This window comes from Nematolebias whitei, chromosome 10 (assembly GCF_014905685.2).
Source record: "Nematolebias whitei isolate Nwh7 chromosome 10, NemWhi1, whole genome shotgun sequence".
Classification (NCBI taxonomy): domain Eukaryota; kingdom Metazoa; phylum Chordata; class Actinopteri; order Cyprinodontiformes; family Rivulidae; genus Nematolebias; species Nematolebias whitei.
The window spans coordinates 29,387,857-29,410,369 of NC_056507.1; the positions used below are offsets into that span (position 1 = coordinate 29,387,857).

General features: G+C 39.3%; 3 protein-coding genes across 3 annotated transcripts in view; 2 read left to right on the forward strand and 1 right to left on the reverse strand.

Moving 5' to 3' along the window:
* The window catches only part of myrf (myelin regulatory factor), a 32,822-nt gene extending 29,252 nt beyond the window's left edge, over positions 1 to 3,570 (reverse strand). Inside the window, exon 1 of the mRNA XM_037683693.1 lies at positions 3,515 to 3,570. Within this exon, the coding sequence (XP_037539621.1) occupies positions 3,515 to 3,533 (19 nt within the window). The 5' untranslated portion in view covers positions 3,534 to 3,570. The remainder of the gene's footprint in view (positions 1 to 3,514) is intronic.
* A 12,363-nt stretch (positions 3,571 to 15,933) lies between these two features.
* Positions 15,934 to 21,817, forward strand: LOC119416459 (transmembrane protein 80-like). The gene is made up of 6 exons (XM_037683694.1): positions 15,934 to 15,952; positions 16,087 to 16,106; positions 16,229 to 16,322; positions 16,399 to 16,491; positions 17,865 to 18,101; positions 21,684 to 21,817. The coding sequence occupies exons 1-6, from the start codon at positions 15,934 to 15,936 to the stop codon at positions 21,815 to 21,817; spliced, it is 597 nt and encodes a 198-aa protein (XP_037539622.1).
* eps8l2 (EPS8 like 2) overlaps positions 21,682 to 22,513 on the forward strand; it is a gene marked incomplete in the record, with an annotated part of 39,362 nt that continues 38,530 nt past the window's right edge. The window contains 1 exon segment of the mRNA XM_037683544.1: positions 21,682 to 21,872.

Consider the following 22,513-nt stretch of genomic DNA (forward strand, 5'->3'; position numbering starts at 1 on the left):
ATATATATATATATATATATATATATATATATATATATATATATATAAAGACAACAGTAAAGTTAAAAACCTCCTAAAATTCTGTTATTTTATTGTTTTTGCTGTGCTACCATGATATTTCCAGTGACCTCCATCTGGCTGCTCCTTTGAGAACTTCTTTGGAGCACAGCTGAATTAAACACTAAAATTTAATGATAATAATATTTGTTGCTTTTGCTGAATGTTGTCTTTTCCATCACATTGCATGTAGTTGACAGTCCATATAAACTTTAATGATTGTGAAAACAAAGACTACTTTAAAAAGTCCATATTAGATATTGTAACATAATTTCCAGCTCACTACAACAGGCAGTGGTGAGCTCAACCAAACTGTGCCTGACAAATAAAAAATACATAAATAAATTCAAACTGGATGTGGTTCAGACGTGAGTCTAGAACCCTTTCATAAAGACTGAACTCTAACCTGAACTCTCAGTGCTTAATGAGGCCACACTGTTTACATTTTCAGTTATCTGATGAGGATGAGCAATAGAAAAACACACAAAAAAGTTGTATTTCTGTTATTTCTATTCAGGTGAAGATAAGGAGAGCCGTAAATCAAGCAGCTGTAAACTCCAACTCACTGAATCATTCTAACTGTGAACTGAATGTGTAGATTTCCCTGTTCCTCCATGTTTTTCTCTGTCCAGCTGTGCTCACAGAGGAACAGTGAAATGATTGTCAGTTCGACTTCGATACACAGTTGCCTTTGGAGAGATTAGAGGGTCCCGAGTGGAGCGTGTGCGTCTGCGTGCACACGAGAGTGCGCGTGTTATGCCACCGTTTCAATGGCTCAGTTGTGGCACAGAGGACGTGCTGTGTGAGGTCTTATTAAACATGATTTGACTGATATCATTCAGGAAAACACACAGCTTTACCTTAGTTAATAATGTTGTGTCTGTGGCTCCGGTTCTTTGTTTTCTGTTGAAGCAGATACTCACATCCGATGTGATGTATGGATCAGAGTCTCTACTATAAATATACTTTCAGTGTACTGTACTATCACTCAGTTTCTTTGTGTCCTCGAAGAAACAAACCCTCAATAGTTTTTCCATTTATTTCCAAACTGAGGGTTTGAGGACATCATGTTCTCATGTTTCAAAAATCCTTGATAGATGTTTGATTTATTCTTTTAGAGTCCATAAGCTAGTTTTAGTCACTGAAGATGAAGTTGGAAAATAATGTTTTTTGCTGGAATATTTACAGGTGTCAAAATGTCTTGTGAACAAATTAATATTTTTAATTAATTCTTGTAGAAAGTAATGATTGGATGTACATCTATAACAGATTGGTTTTAGGAGCCAGCCTAATTTAAAATGGCTGCCACAACCAACTGACCTTAAAAAAAAAAGACAAAATGGCTACGACTCAACCGGAAAAGGGTGGATTGCTCTCTTCAGGTCGAGGGTGAGGTTCTGCCTCAAGTGGAGGAGTTCAAGTATCTCAGGGTTTTGTTCACAAGTGAGGGAAGAATGAAGCGTGAGACTGACAGATGGATTGGTGCAGTACTGTCTGCAGTATTGCAGACTCATACCGGTCCGTTGTGGTGAAGAGGGAGCTGAACTGTAAGACAAAGCTCTCTGTTTACCAGTCGATTTATGTTCCTACCCTCACCTATGGTCATGAACTTTGGGTGGTGACTGAAATAGAATAGAATAGAATAGAATAGAATAGAATAGAATAGAATAGAATAGAATAGAATAGAATAGAATAGAATAGAATAGAAACAGCCTCTATTGTCCCATGGATGGGAAATTCAAGTGTAACAGCAGCAACAGATAAAAAGATTCACACAAAACTTCCTAAATGTTAAAAACTACATAAAGAAGTAAGATAATCAATATCAATAATAATGTTCAATATGTGTTGGAACACTGATAAGGACAGACTATTGACAGTACAGTATTACAGGCAGAGTGTGTGTTTTAGCAGAGGTCAGCATGTATTTAATCCTTATTGAGTTTGTTGGGAGCAGTGATGGTTGTAGAGTCTAACAGCTGCTGGGAGGAAGGACCTGCGGTAACGCTCCTTTGTGCATTTAGGATGCAGTAATCTGTCACTGAACGAAAGAATGAGATCGTGATGCAGGCGGTTGAAATGAGTTTCCTCTGCAGGGTAGCTGGACTATCCCCCAGAAACCGGGTGAGAAGTTCAGTTATCCAGGCGAGACTCGGAGTTGAACCGCTGCTCCTCCACGTCGAGAGGAGCCAGTTGAGGTGGTTCATCTGGTAAGGATGCTCCCTGGGCGCTTCCCTAGGGAGGTGCTTCAGGCATGTCCAACAGGGAGGAGACCTTGGGGAAGACCCAGGACACACTGGAGAGACTACAGTACGTCTCTCTATTGACCTGGGGACCCCTTGGTGTTCTCCTAGAAGAGCTGGAAGAGGTGGCTGTGGAGAGAGAGATGGCTGGACCTCTCTGCTCAAGCTGCTGCCTCCACGACCTGACATCGGAACAAGCGGAAGATGATGGATGGATGGATGGATGGATGGATGGATGGATGGATGGATGGATGGATGGATGGATGGATGGATGGATGGATGGATGGATGGATGGATGGGTGGGTGGGTGGATGGATGGATGGATGGATGGATGGATGGATGGGTGGATGGATACAACTCAGTCAATAGTCCTGACATTGACCCAAAACTTGGCAAGGCAGTAGCTGAGGCTGATCCCTAACTCGTACTTTGAGCACTAACAAATTGTGAAAGAGTTTTTGTCCTGCCATTGACTACTTGGAGTCAACTCTGCCTGTCAGCAAAATATCTTATGAACCACTGAATGGATTTTACAGAAGCTTTAAGGGAATAATTTAGAGTATGATGAAAACTAATTAACTTCTGAAGCTAATCCAATTAACAACAGCATTGTGGTTCTGTCATGAAAGGCAGTGGACGATATGCATTCCTTTAAGGAATGGTGTGCACGTGTTTTTAATTACCACCTTTAGTGAACCAAGAGTGAACGAGGTCCAAACGATTATCACTCTGTAATGAACTCAGAGAAACATTTACATCAACACCAAACATTCTGAGTCATAACTATTTTGGAGGGGAAATCTTCTGACAAATATCTCAAAACATGTATTTTGTATCTAGTTTATTCTCTTCTCCATTACATTTTCAGATAATCACAATTCGAATTGACTTCTTCATTTGTGTTTCATCCAACCCAGCCCAGGTAAGATAAGTATAATAACGTAACGTCCACAAACACGTCTCAGCTGACGCAGCTCAGTGGGGACACGTTGGTTGTTTCTACAGTGGACAGTTAATGACACCAACACAAAGACAAGAAGAAGAACATCTAAGTTCAATGAAACCCAGGGGGGGTGAAATTGTTTGCTTGGTTAAAAGTGAGAATAACACTATATGAATGTTACAAATCTCTTTGATAAGCAGTAAAAATAAATAAATGTCATCAAGTACAGGCTAAAATGATCTAATCTACACAAGCAGAGCAGATAAAGTACCTGGACGTAGCCAAAGCATGATGACGTTCTTGAGATGACAACTCCTGAAACAAAAGATGAAGAAGGAACAGTCCCCGTCTGTTTTTCACATGTTTTCCACGATTGCTGCTGCAAGACTTCGTTCTGCAGACCTGAGAGCTGCAGGTCCGTGTGACAAATGTGCGTGTATGGATGTCATTGTGTGCATTCCCATGTGCTAAAGAGCTTGTGTTTATGTGTGCGAAGTTGGTTTAAGGAGGATTATTTCCCCCAGTCATGAGAAAGGGCTGTACCAGGCTGCCACACACAGACCTAGTCGCTCACAAGCACTGGTCAGGTCCCACCAGTGGACCTGGCTCAGGGAGATTACAGGAGGAACAAAGTGTTGGACCAGGAGGCAGAGAGAAAGGTGGCAAATGTAAAGCTGAGCACTCCATAATCAAATAAAAAAGGACTCCAAAAGACACACGAGTAAAGGAGGAACACAGTAATGTGCAAAGAGTAGAGCAAAATTTTTATTTTTTCATTTAGCTTTTATTTATCCAGGTAGTCTCATTGAGCCACGAGAACTCATTTTCAAGAGAGCCCTGTTTAGGGAGCAGATGGTGGGGGTTAAGGGCCATGCTCTTGGGCCCAGAGTGGAACGAATGAGGATGGAGGGAGGTGTGGGTGTTCCACCTTTTCCACCCACATTTTGATGTTGACAGTACCGGGAGTTGAACCTGCGACTTTCTGATCACAGGCCCATCTTCTAACCTCTGCACCACCACTCCTCTAACATGTTGGAGGTGTTGAATAAAAACAATTTCACTGCTGACTCAGCACACATTTTAGTTTTGTTGATAGTTTTGGCCTCAGCTGTTGCTGGTAACTGCTCATAAACTACACAATTGAGTGAGAGTTGAGAACTTTTGAAGTGGGGTTCTACAGTGTGATTATGAACAGTTAATATCTTACCTGTTGTAGATATATGTTTGAATTACTTCTTTTCAAAAAAGCAGAGTTAAATCTGACCGCATTGATGAGCTAACAGTTTATCTGAGCACAGCCAGGACCAATGTATATTTAAACAATTCTAACTTCAAACCTTGCAATCAGATTTTTTTTCCAGTATTATTTTATAAAGCTTGACATTGTTTTTAACATTTTTTTACACTTACTAAAACTGTTTATTTACACTTATTGCTTAATTCCAATTCATTTTGAGGTCATTTGCTGTGAAAGTCTCAGTTCAGGGGCAATCTGTTCAACACAATGGTACTTTCTCCAATTATTTAACTTTCAACAATGGTGTACCACAAGGCTCAGTTTTAGGACGCACTCTCTTTACAATCTACATAAATAATGTAGGTCAGATAATTCCTGGTGCATCCCTACATTTCTATGCCGATGATACAGTTGTTTACTGTCAAGCTAAAACAGTTGCCAAGGTTTTCCAGCCTTTACAGTCTGCATTCGACATCATTCAGTCAGACTTGTTCCATCTCAAACTGGTGCTAAACACTGATAAAATCAAAGGGATGTTGTGTTCAACCAGGAAGTCGGTCCCAGCAGTCCTTCCTTCTATCTGAGCTATGGTGTTCCTAATGAGTTTGTCGATTCTTATAAATACTTGGTAATCTTGGTCGATGCACATCTCTCTTTTAAGCCTCATGTCGAACACTTGATAAAGAAATTTGACTTAAAATTGGGTTTCTTTTTCAGAAATAGATGTTGTTTAACCCTGCATGCTAGGAAACACCTTGTAGCTGCTATTTTCTTTCCGGCCATTGACTACGGTGACATTATTTATATGAGTACTCCTGCAAGCACCCTGCAGATGCTGGACACTGTCTATCATGTCACACTAAGATTCATAACTGGCTGTAACTACTGTACCCATCACTGCACTCTGTATTTATCGGTCAATTGGTCGTCATTAACTTCACACAGACTCACACTGGTACATTTTCATCTTTAAATCACTCAGCCTGTTGCCTTCATATATCGCCTCCTATATGTCACTTCGTCAGTGCAGCTACAGCATGCACTCTCAAGACATCATTACCTGCAGTGTCCCATCAGTGTGGACTGAACTTGGCAAAAAGGCCTTTTCTTACTCTGCTCCTTGAACACCTTGCAAAAAGATGACGTTGTCAACTTTGATCTCTCGAAGTGATTTTAAACAATTGTTAAGTTCAATGCAAAAATCAATGCACACACGTTCCTGTTTGTAGTATTTTACCCTGTTTCATAATGTATCTTGTTTTTATTTTGTTTGATATCACTTCTTTTATTTACTTTTCATTTTATATGCATTTTACAGCTGTTTATTGTTGTGTGTACCTCATCTGTGTTCTTTGGTTAAAACAGGTCTCTTGTAAATGAGTCATCATGACTCAATGAAACTAATCTGTATAAATAAAGATTGAACGAATTAAAAAAAGTAGCTGCAGCAACAGCTAGCTGTAGCATTTCTGGATCAACTTAGGGCCTTTCTAGGAGCTTCTAGCTGAAACAGTTGTGCACATTTAAAATAGACAAAGGTGTAAAGATAAAAGGAATAATGTTTGCATTAATCAATGTGACATTTTGACATTGGAGTTATTTTAAGATGGCAGCAATCCACTTAGATCATAACTTGTCATTTCCTCAAACGCGCAAAGAGTTATCTACAACAGGTAAGATATTAGTTGTTTAAAACACTTCCACAAAATCCTACTTAAAAAGAACGTCCCCAAATTTGCACCTCTCTGAATGAACTTGTAAAAGTCAAGCTCATCAGAGAAATTTGCCCACTGCATGAGGGTTACTCAGTCTGCAGCAAGAAGTGAGGCACAGCAGGGCTTTGGCTCATCAGCTCCGTAAAAAGCCTGGCTGCTCAAAAACAATGCACTCCTCCAACAGCAACGTTCTGCCCAAACCCGTAAATCAGAGGAACCTTGTCCTCTTCCTGCAGGTTGATGGTCCACAGAATCCACATCCATTACTCACAACTGTGGGAGGAGAGCACCAGGAGGAATTTTCCTATAGCTCCTCAGCTGATGGAGATTTAAATCACAGACACCAAGAACACATTTACTGCTGCTGGTCACCGTCATCAGCTCATAACAACAACCTAAAATGTGGATTACCATCAAAATGCTTTATCGATTTCTCCAAAGCATTTGATACAGTTAATCATGAGGTTTTATTACAAAGGCTTCACACTGTGTTCAAGTAGGGGGTTTAGCTTCCTCTTCTCTCCATATACTCTATGGTGTTCCTCAGGGGTCAGTGCTGGGGCTGCTTATGTTAATTATAAATATAAAAAGTCTTCATGTAATTGTGCCTCATGCAACATTTCATTTTTATGCTGATGATACAGTTTTATATTGTTCTGGTCTCTCTCCTAACAGTGCTTTAAATCAATTACTGTCAGCTTTTAATGTTTTACAGACAAATCTTTACCACCTTAAGCTTTCTTTAAATGCTGATAAATCGAAGGTGATGCTGTTTTCCCATGGAAGATTTGAAAGTAAGGATCTTCCAGTCATTACTACAGCTGAAGGTCTGAACATTGAAAAAGTATAACAGTTTAAATATTTAGGATTTTTAACAGATGCTTCTTTGTCTTTTACTTCCCACATTCAACAGCTGGTGAAGAAATTAAGATTAAAAGTGGGATTTTATTTCAAGATCAGATCCTGTCTATCTTTTGAGGCTAGAAAGCGACTGGTTGATGCTACTGTTGTGTTTGTACTGGACTATGGTGATATTTTATACATGTATGCTTCTCTTAAATGCATTTATTCGCAGGATACTGTTTATCATGGAGTTTTAAGGTTTATAACAGGTTTAAAAGGTTTCACACAACACTGCACATTATACAACCGGGTTGGATGGACGGCACTGGTCACTCGTAGACTCCGCCATTGGCATATTTTTATATAAAGAGAAAGTCCACCGGAGGATACTCTCTTCGTTGTGAGAACTTATTTTTACTCTCGGTGCCTAAAATCTGAATTGAACTTTGAAAGAAATCTGTTCAGTTTTCTGCTCTATCTTCTTGGAACCAGTTGCAAAAATACACGAAAGGAGTTGTTGTCACTAAATGTTTATGAGGCTGTTCTTACTGATTTGGAGAAGGAATCATCTGTAAATGTTTTAACTGAGGAGTCTTTTAATTTATTTATTTATGACGGAGTTAACTTTTTCTGTTTTTGTTGTGAATGTTCTCTGTGTGCTGCTGCCAGGATTCTCTTGCAAAAGAGATTTTTAATCTCAATGGGATGGTGAAATAAAGGTTAAATAAAATTTAAAAAAATCATCAGGTGTTTGTGATGGTGAATCTCATGGATGTTGCATGTAAATTGGTGACACTGATGACATGACAAGTTCTTGGATCAGTTGCTTTATAGATTTTCAACCAGTATCTCTCTTGTGTCTTTTGAACGCAACAGAGAATGTAGCTGATAAGAATTATGGCTGCATTCAACTCTGAGAGCAGCCTCAGGGGTCTGTCTTTATGAATCTTACAGGGCTGAAAGACGCCGTGAGAGTCTTTTAACATGTAGCCTGTTCTTTTATCTAATGACGACACGGCAGTGAAACACGCTGTGACTCTGATTACTTGTCATCGGAGTGAGTCAGAAAAAAGAAGGTCAAGTTTTGAGAGGAATTCTCGGTTCACTTCTCCACCTCTCCACCCCGTGTCTGCGGTATCTCACCTCCTCACCCTGTCTGCTCACTGTCACCCTAATGGAGTCGGAGAGAGCAGGAGCAAGAGGCCAAAGACCTGAAGAGAAACACCAGCCTCACCTCATGGTGTTTTAACAGCCACCAGGACTATGCCAGGAATGTATATTAATGTATACATATTTCAGTAGAACACCTTTTGGCCAGAGCTGGAACCCATTATACTGCTGTGTCTTAAAGAAGAAGCATGTTTCTTTCAGAGGAATGACTCCTGGCATCACTTTATGTCACCGATAGAAGGTAAAACCCTGAGCTCATGATAAGAGAAATAAACTAAAGGGATAAGTTAAGTGTGGAGATAAAATGAGGAAAATGAGCACCTTCTGCGTACCTCTCGTGGACAAGTTGACATTTTTAGTTCAAGCAAGCGTGGCTAAAATAAAGCCAATAAAGTAAGAACATCTCTCTTCCTCCCAAAGCAAAGAATGTAAACACAGTAAATTCCTGTCAGAAGGGCTCAGAGGAGCCTCTGACAGTCATGGATGGTTGTGTATATTTAAGTCAGGAGTCAGTGTTTAAAGTGCTAAGTCCTCCATGTGCTCCTGACTGCTCCTCACACCTTTCGGTAAATGGAAGTTGCCAAAAAAAAAAAAGTATAACGGCATTTTTTATTCAATTAAAAAGAGCTTGATAATACTTTCACACTGTGTCACAATTTGTCTGATGTACAAATACTACATACAAATATCTACACACACATAATAAATTCATTGTGAACCTTGTAAAGATGTTGATGGAACTATGACACACCTGTGACAAAATGTAATAAATACCTTAATAAAAAGATACTTTGGACCTTTGGGCTAAACTTATAAAACACATAATTTATCCTGGCTTGAATTCCTACACCTATAGCCCCACCTATTCCACCCCTCACAAAACCTTATTTTACCCAGTCTGTTACCCATCACCAGCACTTTGCTCCCAGTTAACCTTCCTGAATTCCTGGAACATGAAGTTTTCTTGTAGCCAGAATGAACTTAAAACTTTTAATCCCATAGTTGGAAATCTTTTTTCTATAGGATCACAGAACGTTTAAATCCCCAGCATCAGTTCTGTTGAACTATAACATAACTATTTTTACACAAATACTACTGTCCATCAAAGAAATCCCTTTTTCTTCTTCATTAAACAACATTATTTTAAAAGTCAGGAAAGTTGTGACGGCACAATTGCTCTATTTTTTGTTGACATAAATAAATAATAAATAAATGTTTACTATAAGTTTGGCACATAAATATGACCATCAGATATGCTTACCTTCAAAAAATCTCTGCAAGGCTTCTGTTTCATCTACCACGTCCATCCTAGCGGGTCCCACATAAAAACTCCATCAAAGTCGCCCCTTGTCCGAACAAAACCGATTCGGATCGTGGGGTGGGGGACCGTTCACATTAGCATGACAGAATCCAGATTTTGAGTGTATTTCTATATAAATGCGTCCGTTTTGTCTTGATTGAAGTCCTTCAAACACCGAGCTGGACGCTGCAGGATGCCACTTTAAACCAAACTCCGACGCCTTCTTCTGTTTTCACGTTAAAGTGTCGGAAAAAAGATTTCAGCGTCGAAACTGAACCGCAACTTCACTGCAGCTCGGGCCAGCCTCATAATCGGCTGAGCTCACTTTCTCCCAAACCAAAAAGAAACGACAAGAAACGACGGAAAGAAAGGTAGTTAAAAGAAAAGTTGCGCGTAAAGTTGTGCTGCTGTAGATTCCGGCGGTCCGTGAAGTAGCCGGTCCAGAGTGGATGGACAGGATGTGGAGCAGCAGAGTCGGAGGAGGGGAGGCAGGTGAGGGATGTGCTGCTGCCCCAAACATCCAGTTAGGACTCACTTCATCACTGACTTCATATTTCTAACAACACCTCACACAAAAATGTCTCCAGCTTTGGAGAAAATATATATATTGCGTCATTTATAAATGATAATTGCAACAGAAGCGTTTATAACCCATGAGGTCGGTGCATTAAAAAAGACTAAAGCAGAAAGCAACCATCGGCAAATGTCATAAACTCATGTTTTATTCACAACGGAACAGAGTAAATAGTAATATGTGTCGAACCCTGAGAATTTCTGCCATTGATTCTGGGAATAAACAGTGGTGGAGAAAATACTCAAAAACTGTACTTAAGTAAAAGTACAAATAAACAGACAAAAATGTACTCTAGTAAAAGTACAAGTACCACATTAACATTTTTATTTAAGTAAAAGTAAATAAGAACTTGCTTTTAAAATACTTAAAGTACTAAAAGTAAAAGTAGTTCCTGAAAGTATTACATAATGCAATGGTCTACATATCTTTAAGTCTGCATACCATATGTATATTTTCTGTAATACATTAATAGTGTTGTGTCATTTTACTGAACGATACTGCAGATAATACATGTTTTTATTGTGTTTACTCTGTGACACAGTTCACACTTGGACTTGTGATTCTGTGCAGCAGAATTTCAGGGATGACATGCAGAGTTAATACCATTAATCAAAATAAGAAAGAGGAATGATTATACTTTTAAAAATGTTTATTTAACACAAAGTAAAACCAATGTGTCATTTTAACTGCAGTAAAGTCAGTAAGTAAAAGTTGTCTTCCTGAACAAAAGGAGCGTTAGACACAACTAACAAAGGAACAGACTCTGATTTTTTCAACTCCAGTTAAAATAATGTCTATTCAACCTTGTAATGGGTCAATATTGAACTATATTTTAACTTCCTGACACCATTTTTAAAACTTGGACCTGAGTGTTGATCCATTTGGAGACATCTCTTGTCTCCTAACATCATGAACTGACACATTTTAATATTGCAGCAAGAATTTCTTGTTCAAGTTCAGAAGAAATTGATTTTCAAAGATTTTTGAGTCCAGTCTGGCTCTTTTGGGAAATAATCTGTCCTGTTGTACTGAGCAGTTTTTCAATAAGGCCATGGGTGGATCATATCTTCTGGCTGATTCTCTTACGGTGAAATACATTTTGGGTGTATTAGTGGTGCTGCGGGTGCACCCAGCTCAGTGACATATATACTAGAATAAAGCTCTTCTTGAAGGCGGGCCTAACGTTACCTGCCCACTTTGCAGTGGTGCAATGGACCAGCTCCCCTCTCACCATTAGTTACTTTCAAAGTAACAAATAAATCAAAAAGCCGCAACATGAATGTAACTTGTAATGCAACGCGTTATAGAAATGTAGTGTAGTTGAAAGTACAGATACTTGATGTAAAATGTAGTGGAGTAAAAGTATAAAGTACCCACATTTAACTTTACTTAAGTAAAGATACATAAAAAATGTACTTAAGTACAGTAACGAAGTATTTGTACTTCGTTACATCCCACCACTGGGAATAAAGCAACATATCTCAAACCAGTTGGCATGGAGCATCAAAAAGTTGTAAAAGTAAGTGGTGCAAATAAGAAACACTCTGCAGCTAATTAGATTAACTGTGAACAAGTCTGTAAGAGGGCTGGGTATAAAAAGAGCGTTTTAGTAAACGGTGCTGCCTCTACACAACATGCCTCGTCTAAAAAGTGACTGTGGTCACAGCACGTGTAATATTTTCTCAATTAACAGGGAAATCTATAACGTTTCCAAGACATCACTCACATGTAAACTGGGTCTTAGAGCTGCTGGGTTTTCCTCTGGTAATCTGGTTTCCTCCCACATGCCAAAAACACGAACGTTCAGTTAATTAAAAAGTCTAAATTGTCCCTGATGTGAGTGAGAGAGAGGATGGTTGGTTGTTCTCTCTGGACTAAAGCTCAATTAAAATGGACTGAAATCTTCCTCATGGTCAGACAAGATGAAATTTGAAATTATTTTTGAGAACCTCCGTAGGAGAGGGACCATTCAGTCTGTTATCAGCACACAGTTCATAAACCTGCCTCTCTGACTGTATGGGGGTACATTAGTGCAACAAAGTCTAAACAGAAATAAAGTTCAGTTAAATGACCTAAAAGAGCCACCAAGAGGCAAAATGACAACAAAAGGGACAAAAAGTTTCTAAATGACTTAAAAGAAGTTTAAAAAAAGCCAAAATCAAACAAACCACTTTCAGAGAGATTTCACATCATCGCAAAGTCAAAGGTTCTTTATTTGTCATACGCACCACATGTGGTACATGAGGTTGAATAAAATTGTGTTCACAGGGTCCCAGTTACATCCAACAAAAGTACAAACCGGATTCCAAAAAAGTTGGGACACTAAACAAATTGCGAATAAAAACTGAATGCAATGATGTGGTGATGGCAAATGTCAATATTTTATTCATAATATAACATAGATGACAGATCAAAAGTTTAATCTGAGTAAATGTAACATTTTAAAGGAAAAATATGTTGTGACTCAAAATTTCACAGTGTCAACAAATCCCCCAAAAAGTTGGGACAAGTAGCAATAAGTGGCTGGAAAAAGGAAATTGAGCATATAACGAACAGCTGGAAGACCATTTAACACTAATTAGGTCAATTGACAACATGATTGGGTATAAAAAGAGCTTCTCAGAGTGTCAGTGTCTCTCAGAAGCCAAGATGGTCAGAGGATCACCAATTCCACCATTGTTGCGCAGTAAGATAGTGCAGCAATACCAGAATTGTGTTACCAAGCATAAAATAGCAAAGACTTTTAAGTTGTCATCATCAACCATGCATAACATCATCAAAAGATTCAGAGAATCTGGAACAATCGCTGCGCGTAAGGGTCAAGGCTGTAAAACTCTACTGGATGCTCGTGATCTCCGGGCCCTTAAACGTCACTGCACCTCAAACAGGAATGCCACTGTCAAGGAAATAACAGAATGGGCTCAGGAATACTTCCAGAAAGCATTGTCAGTGAACACAATCCACCGTGCCATCCGCCGTTGCCAGCTGAAACTCTACAGTGCAAAGAGGAAGCCATTTCTAAGCAAGCTCCACAAGCTCAGACGTTTGCACTGGGCCAGGGGTCATCTAAAATGGAGTGTGGCAAAATGGAAGACTGTTCTGTGGTCAGATGAGTCACGATTTGAAGTTCTTTATGGAACACTGGGACGCCATGTCATCCGGACCAGAGAGGACAAGGATAGCCCAAGTTGTTATCAACGCTCCGTTCAGAAGCCTGCATCACTGATGGTATGGGGTTGCATGAGCGCTTGTAGCATGGGCAGCTTGCATGTCTGGAAAGGCACCATTAATGCAGAGAACTATGTTCAGGTTCTAGAACAACATATGCTCCCATCTAGACGTCATCTCTTTCAGGGAAGACCCTGCATTTTTCAACACGATAATGCCAGACCACACTCTGCAGCAATCACAACATCATGGCTACGTAGGAGAAGGATCCAGGTACTGAAATGGCCAGCCTGCAGTCCAGATCTTTCACCTATAGAGAACATTTGGCGCATCATAAAGAGGAAGATGCGACAAAGAAGGCCCAAGACGATTGAACAGTTAGAGGCCTGTATTAGACATGAATGGGAGAGCATTCCTATTTCTAAACTTGAGAAACTGGTCTCCTCTGTCCCCAGACGTCTGTTGAGTGTTGTAAGAAGAAGAGGTGATGCCACACAGTGGTAAAAATGGACTTGTCCCAACTTTTTTGGGATTTGTTGATGCCATGAAATTTGGAAACAACAAATTTTTCCCTTACATTCTCTCAGTTTAAACTTTTGATCTGTGATTTGTGTTCTATTCTGAATAAAATATTAGATGTTGGCACCTCCACATCATTGCATTCAGTTTTTATTCACAATTTGTTTAGTGTCCCAACTTTTTTGGAATCCAGTTTGTATAACATGTAAAAGAAAAACAGTAATAAAACCTAAGATATTAACTAAGAAAAACATTAGACTAAAAATCACAGAGGTAAAATATCTACAACTTTCACACAAAAAGGCTAGTTGTAATAAAAACTCCTGTGAAAAGGTCAAACCTCCACGTAAATGATTATTTGCAAAACAAGAATTGATAAATCTCAGCAGGAAGGACCAACCAGCCATAAATTACACACAGTGTTTGTGAGTTCTTGTTTTACTCGACTGAAGAAAATCCATATTTTTTGTCTTCAAATTGTTTAGGACTCGAACGAAACGAACAGCGCGTAACAATCCGAGGTGACTGCACGACTTGAAAGTTTTGGTAAAATCTAATTGCAGTAATTTACGATGGTTGTTTTAATGAATCAAACAACACATTGGAGCTGATCCTTCAGGTTTTCCTGTAGAACGATGATGTGCAGTAAAATGTTTCACATCTGTACTTTCTGTTCAACTTAAACATTAAACAACAAGAGGATCCTGTGTCAGGGGAGGGTTTGGGGGGGGGGGGGGGGTGATGATCCATTTCTCTCAACCTTATCAGCTGCATCCAACCCCCCCTTATAACAATGCCACTGTGTGCAGCCCCTACAGCCTGGACGCCCCCCTTCACCCACATGTGAGATGCTGTTGTGTTATCCTGTCCCCCCACAGCTGGAGCATCTCTCTGTCCACCCCTCCACCCCGCTGCTTTCCCTTCATTCATCCCAAACAACGCCTCCGTTCTTCCAGCCACACTATGCAGATTGTTTGAGAGGACAAGCGAGAAAGAGAAACAGATCGAGGCTGCGGAGGACAATGAAACATCTGGCTGCGCTGAAGCAGTTCATTTTGCTGCTCTGGATTTCTTATCTCATATTCTGTCCAACAGTAAGCAGTGATTTGTGCATTCTTGTGCTTGATGTGCAGACACAACTCTGCTAATTAGGTCATCTGTCATTCCTTCTGTAAACTGGTTACAGTTAGTCATTATTTAGTCACACTTTAAAAAGAACACAAGTAAAATAAAAAATGAAAACACCATCTATTTAGCTCTGCTTTGGTCTTCTCCAGCGTTGAAGCAAGTAAATAGATGGGCTTTCATTTCATTTTATTTTCGTTTACGGTTGAAAGAGCGTTTGTTTTGAATTGTTGCGATTTTGTTAAGTTTATTACGTTATTACAACTGAGCGCAGTTATTGCAAAGGAGAGTGTAGCAGTGCCGCCTCTAAACAAGAAGATGGGGGGGCTGATCTGGGGCCTTCCTGAGTGGAGCTTGCATGTTCTCCTTGTGCAACAGTGGGTTTTCTCTGGGTACTCTGATTTCCAGATGGAAAATAGGTAATTGGTAACTAAATTAACTGTCCCATGGGCGAGAGTGTGGACGGTTGTCTGTCTCATTTTGTCTCTAAGTACCCCAGGAGGAGCAGGTAAAAATCTGGATGGATGTTACTTAAGCCTGACTGAGAACTGCATTGTTGCTTGCAAGATATAAATAAAATAAAAACATTTATTGGAAAAAACTTTTAATAATAAAATAATAATAAGGAAATCAAGCTTCAAAAGATAATAATGAGGATGGGAGACAATTTGCAAACACTTATTTTAAATAGTGGGAGTGGTGGCGCAGAGGGTAGGGAAGGGGCCTCTGATCAGGAGGTCGCCAGTTCGACTCCCCAGATCAGTAACATCAAAATGTGGGTGGAAAAGATGGAAAACCCACACCTGCCTCCACCTTATTTGCCCCACTCTGGGCCCTTGAGCAAGGCGCTTAACCCCCACCATCTTCTGCCAAAACAGGTCTCTCTTGAAAATGAGTCCTCGTGACTCAATGGGACTACTTGTATAAATAAAGGTTAAATAAAAAATAAATAAATATTAGACCCTCTTGCGGTGCAGTACCGTCTCCAGCCGGTAGGTGGAGACACGTGACTCCAAAAGGCGCGGAGGGAAAAATCAAAATGGCGATCCCCGGCCGAGGTAGGTGGACGCGTTGCTATGGTTATAAACAAGTTCGGCTGCAGTCATTTTACACACATTTTATCAGTGATTTTTAACAAGTTGAATAGATCAGTGTTTTCACGTTTTTGATTCTGATGTCATCGCTGTTGCAGGAAGCAGGTCTGCGGGTTTGGTATCCTTTTTTTAAAATCTCATTTAAATGCGTTTTAATGTATAAAACAACGTTCAGCCTGACCAGTTTATGACACAAAACAGCCCCTTTTTGTCATAAAATAAACTTAACTCTGCTCCAAGATGTCCTCGGTGGCTCTGCAGCTGCTGCTGAACGTGACGAGCTTCTACTTCGTCTTCTACTTCCTGTTTACTCTCGGACTGATCGTCAGAAAGAGTTGGTGTCTGTTGTTTCTCTCTGACTCATGTTGATCCTCCAGTGAAACTAAAACCAGGGGATGTGTGCCTGTCAGGCTTGACGCTGTCGTATCCAGCTGATGCTCTCACCTGTGATGTTGCTCTGCTCTTCCTCCTGGCTGCTCTGCACCTTCTCCATTTCTTCTGCGGTAACACAAACACACGTGCAGTTCATCTTATGTCTTAAGGCTTTAGAAGAATCTGTGACACAAAGTGAGTACTGTTTCACATTTCTGTAGCCTAAGCATATATAGTGGTTTGCTGGCTTTGTATATATATTCATGTAAATTACATTTGAATATTTAAAAGGGATGCATCTAATTAAAAACGATGAAATTCTCCATTTTACATTTTGGGAAAACATATGAAACACAAACATGAAGAGGTATGCTGCTGTTTAGACGTACCGGTTCATTGAAGTATGTTGATTTTAACATAACAAATTAGCAGATTAATGACTAGTACACAGGAGTATGAATTCAGTGAAATGTTAATATAAAAACAATGCAATGATTTGTAAATCATTTTAACGTGTCAGTACAGAGAAGATCATATCAAATGGGGGAAAGTTTTTTTTAGGCAGTTTAAACATATTTTTAGAATTTGATTAATTAAACCTATAATGTTTGGAAAGTTATCTTAATGGACTTTGTTTGTTTTAGATTTGCTTGTAATAAGTTTCCATCCATTATCTTGTAATGTGCTTATTTTGTTTATTTATTTTTAGGAATTTGTAGATGCAATAATGAGCTACTTTCACTAACAAAAAGAGATGTTCCTGAGTCCATGCAGGCATTTTTTATAAACAGAGTCACGTTTATTTGTAATTATTGTTTGTTAATAATTATTGTTGCTAATTATAACAACATTAATAATATTATTTGTCATGCAGAGCTGTGTGAAGCCCTGTTTATCTAACGCAGTCAGGTGTATTCACAATATGTTCCACAGATGACAACATCACCAAACATGATTTTTTAAAATTTTTTATCAAACCATTAGTGATAAACCTTGCTCATATATTCTTTCAAAGACGATTGAAAACCTCAAACTTCCTTTTTTTGTAAACATGCAGTCGGCATGCAAATAACTTCATGATGTACACCTTTTTCAATTCATTTTATTTATATAGCGCCAATTCACAACAAAGTTGTCTCAGTGCACTTTACAGAAACATTCAGATACGTAGAAAAGCCAATTAGTAAAGTTCTGTATCTAAGGAAGGAAGCCAGCAGACATTAAATCCTCACTTCATCACAGTCTCCCATCCTGAGCAAGCACAAAGGCAACAGTGGAAAGGAAAAACTCCCTTTTTATTTGTGGGACAGGAGTATGTATAACCAGATACCAATGACAAAAACTGGACTCAAATGATTAAACTGAACAGTCCATACCTATTATCAACACTCCTGACACAAATAAATAAAACCTCTCATTTTTTATATTAAATAAAATATAAATAAAAGTAGTTGTTTAAAAAAGAACAATCATGAGTAATACAAATGTGTTTCTGTGTCTGCAGGTGTGAAGGGCAACCTGACAGAGAGTGAGAGCTATATCCTGGGGAACCTTGTTGTCACAGCGCCCACTATCTTGGTGTCGGTCTACTTCCTGGTGTGGCAGACCTACGTGATGCGGATGGACGTCATCATCAGCAGCATCTTAGTTGCCGTCTATAGCTTAGACGGAGTCATGGCTTTAGTTACCTTAGCCAGATTTGCAAGGTTGGTCCCACTTCCACTAGTTTTTATAGCAGCTAGTACTATCAATCAATCAACCTTTATTTATACAGGTAAATTCCATTGAGCCTCAAGGACTCATTTACAGGAGAGACCTGATTTCAACAAAGAAAGATGACAACAATGGACAACAGCAACAACAATAAACAGTTATAAAAAAAGCATACTACAGTTTTTTTTTTTTTTTTTTTTTAAACAAATAGGATGGGTAAAAGGAAAAGGTAACAAAACAAAAAACAGCTAGATTCCAAGACAAATGTAGAAAACTAAAAGCAGGAACATGTCAGCATTGGACCCTGCCAGGAGTCCAACAGATTCTTAAAGACACTTAGAGAGGTCAAGGTCGAGAGCTTCAAATCTTTTTGTAAGATATTCCAGGAAACAGGAGCGGAATAGGAGAAGGTCCTTTTGCCTAGTTCAGTCCTCACTGAGGGAACACTGCAGGTAATAATGTCCTGAGAGCGCACTCCGTAGCTGCACTCACGCAGAGACATGTAGGAGGAGATGTATGAAGGCAGCAGACCAAGAAGTGATTTAAAGATGAAAATATACCAGTGAGAGAGTCTGCGTGAAGTTAATGGTGACCAGTTAACCAGTGAATACAGGGTGCAGTGGTGGGTACGATAATCACAGCCAGTTATGAATCTTAGTGCACCATGATAGACAGCATCCAACATCTGCAAGGCTCTTGTAGGAGCGTTCATGTAAATAATATCACCATAATCAATTGAGGGAAGGAAAGTCACAGATACAAGGCGTTTTCTAGCATTCAGGGTTAGACAGGATCTGTTTCTGAAAAAGAAACCCAGTTTAACTTTCAGTTTCTTTATCAAGTTTTCCACATGGAGCTTAAAAGAAAGATGTGAGTCGACCAAGATACCCAAATATTTATAGTGACAATCCCGTTTAGTTTTATTGAAAATACTGTTTGCATGTTCTGTTGAGTTACTGTTATGGCAATCCATTAATGATTAATTAATTTATATAAAAATATTTGCCTTTTTCGTTACAAACAGGTCACATTCTTCTTGGTGCATGTTTCATTCACATTTGTGCTTAAAACTCGTAAAATTGAGGGAAAATATCACATTTACTGTTCAGACTACTTTAAATTGAGTTATAATAAATATGTGAATGACATCATCACAGACGTGTCACTGATTCAAAAACAGACCTGTCATTACCGTTCCCTGTCATGTAAAAGATTTTCAACATAAACCTCTAAATTCATGTCGTTTGAAGAGATTTGTGTCGTTTTTGTTCATGTTGTTCCCTCCGTCCTCGTCACATGAAACATAAATGATAGACAGGTTGGTAAATTAAAGTATCTGATGTCAAACATGGACAAAACACCTCATTATACCGAGGCTGGCCTGCATTTTAGGCTCCGTTTGTTTCGACTGACATGATTTATTGATGTAATTAGCATCTCGTATGTTTCTTCTGAAAGGCTGGGCGGCGGTGAGCTTTCCTTGTTTGTTCGTTTTACTTTTTTTCATACTATTGTTAATGAAGTAATAAATCCTGGTTCCTTTGAAGACATGTCTGCATTATTAATAGGAATTGTATTCATTCAAGTAATACTGTAGACCTTGTAGAGAGACGCCACATTCTCTCATTTTCTTTCCAACATGGATTCAGATCCAGTCTTGATAAAGTAAATCACAGCAGATAATGTTTTAAAATCTTAAGAGGGGATACTCTTGTTGTTTACAAGACGATAGTTTTTTATTTTTATTTAACTTTATTAAAGTAACATTTGTTGCAGCTGCAAATTATAATTGTGCTCTATTTTGTGTCTTTCAGTGTTTATTCATGAAGGGGCCTCCTGTTTATCGTCTTCTACAACCACACTGGTTTCCTACACTTTTTATAACATCATTCTGTCATTTGGATTATTTATATTGTAAATAATGGGTTTTTTTTATACTAATTTTTGATAGAATATTCAAATATTGCATATACTGCTTCAATGTTTTTCAATCATTGTGTTCATTTTCTAAGGCTCTCAGTGACAGTTTGAATCAAATATATGCAGAACCAGATAATCTATTTCTGAAAACTGAAACATCACTTGTTGTTGAATTTTTATGTTTTTACTAGTTTTGTCCAGTAGAGGGTAGAGTTGTTTTAATAAATACTTGAATAGTTACTTAATGGATGTTCTTGCTATTTTCTTTCAAGTGCTGTTAAAATATCACCATAAAGTGTTTTGTGTTGAAGTGTAAAGCTTAAAAATCTTAAATCTGGGTCATAGTTTTGCCAGCATGAAAGCCACGTTCGTGTTCTGTCCAGTAGATGCGCACAACAACACCATAAGTTCACAAGTGACATAGATCTGAATAGCAAGAAAACTTTAAACAACCACAAACTCCTGTTGGCTTTTCTTAGTCCCGAGCCATTCATCGTGTAACTCCTCAGCCAGGTGATTTCTCAGCACTGACAGCTGAAGTTAATGATCAAACCCAGGCAGGGACAAGGTTCCCAAAGTAACCACGCTCTACACAAGTGACCTGTGATAGAGCCGACGGTTGAGCAACAGGTGAGTACAGATAAATTCAGGCTGCAGGTCCACTGCGCTGTACTTCTGTCCCTAACATCCTGTGGAGTTTTTGTATAATTTGTTAAAAAAAAAAAAAAACAACAACTGTGATGTTAATGAGTTTCTTTGCAGGTAGAGAGGTCATTCTTATAGTGAGTGACGTTGAAACCCGGGCAGTGATTTAATCTGTCGCTTCTTCTTTCACCCACTGACAGTAATGCTTGTGGTGGCTCAGAGGTTAGAAAAGGTGGGACTGTGATCGGATCGCTGATTCAACTCCTGGTACCAACAACATCAAAATGTGGGTGGGATAGATGAAACACCCACACCTGCCTCCATCCTCTTTTGTCCCACTCTGGGCCCTTGAGCAAGGCCTTTAACCCCCACCATCTGCTCCTCCGGGCACCCTAGACAGCAGCTCTCTGCTCCACACAGAGGGCTGTGGTAGCTCGGTGGTCTGTGGCTGCGTCAGGAAGGGCATCGGACAATAATTGCCAAGTCTTTGTACAACTTAGTTCGCTGTGGTGACCCCTGAAGAAAGGAGCAGCGGAAAGAAGAAAAAAAAAATCATGTCACATTTATTTTATTTTAAAAAGACTCATAAAAGAGAATAATTTTATAATAAAGTTATTTGGTTATTTAGTAAGATGGGCCTTGGCATAAAATGTGTGGGTCTGGGCCCCCTAGGCCCACTCATAGCCACACCCCTGGTCCTGTTTTTAAATTTCACCTGATAAGCTTTAAACGTTAAAATTAATCTTTTGTACGTGTTTAGTCTGAAGAAAATTATGGCCATCGAGTCATTATTAGTTTATTTATTTATTTATTTTCTGGACAGTAAGATAAGAACCACCCCGCAGCTCAAATAAAAAATAATATTGAAAACTTATTTTTAACAGTACTGTACGTGGAGATTCACAAAAGCCCATTTAGTCTCACTCTGCTGTAGTCCAATTTTGACGCCACAGTATTTGTTAGCCCCGCCCTCTTTTAATGACCCGGCCTCGCCCCTTTGTTAACCCCGCCTCTCCTTTAGCCCCGCCCCTTGGGTTACCTGCAGGTTCGCGGTCTCCAGCAGCGGTCGGCGGGCTGTTCGTGCGCAGTGTGGGTCGTGTCTGCTGTGAAACCAGAGGTCACCAGGAGACACCGGGAGGTCATCTGTCCGAGCAGCAGGCAGGTGGGATGGCAGGCTGACGTTTCCCCCACGCGTGTCCACCTGAGCATTCTTTCCCGGGAAACAATAAACACAGTAAGTCCTTCAGGCAGAGAACATCTGCTGCTTGTGTTTCGAACAAAAACACATCTTCACCAACAAGCTGAAAGCTTTGGAGCCACTAACCAGCTCGTGTGACGTGGTTCCGTTTCTCCTGTTTTATTGTTTTATGTTCGTGCCGTTCTGAATCAACCACGTGAGGCTCCTTGAAGATCTGGTTATTGAATCAGCCATGTTTCAGTTTGAAGGAAGGAAAACAGAGTGCACGCTAAGGGTAAACAAACCACTGATACATGTTGTGAAAAACTGTGCACAACTTTATAAAACTAGTGTTGGTGCTCTTCATCTCAGCCTTTGTTTGCACAGAAACAAGCTTTAATGGAGCAGTGTGGATTTCATAATACACATTAATACACTCTGGCATAGATATACTGCATCAATCTAAATGTGCAGCTGTCAGGATGATAGAACATGTCTGCCTTTTTCTTAATTCTTCTTTTAGTCTCGTTAACTTTGGGAGCATCAGGAGTAACAGAAAAAAAGGCAACGTTGAACAAAATGAGACACATGCTGGGTTTTTGTTTTAAGGAACTGCTGATGCACAAAGCCAGTTCTAATGTGATGCACTTACTGGAGTTTTAGGCTGAGACCATCCTGTGTTAAAAAAAAAAATGATG

Excerpts from the sequence above, each read along its gene's own strand:
- LOC119416459 (XM_037683694.1), top strand. Across the intron at positions 16,323-16,398 it reads CGGACTGATCGTCAGAAAGA|GCTTGACGCTGTCGTATCCA; the intron begins GTTGGTGTCTGT and ends TGTGCCTGTCAG. Across the intron at positions 16,492-17,864 it reads CCTTCTCCATTTCTTCTGCG|GTGTGAAGGGCAACCTGACA; the intron begins GTAACACAAACA and ends CTGTGTCTGCAG.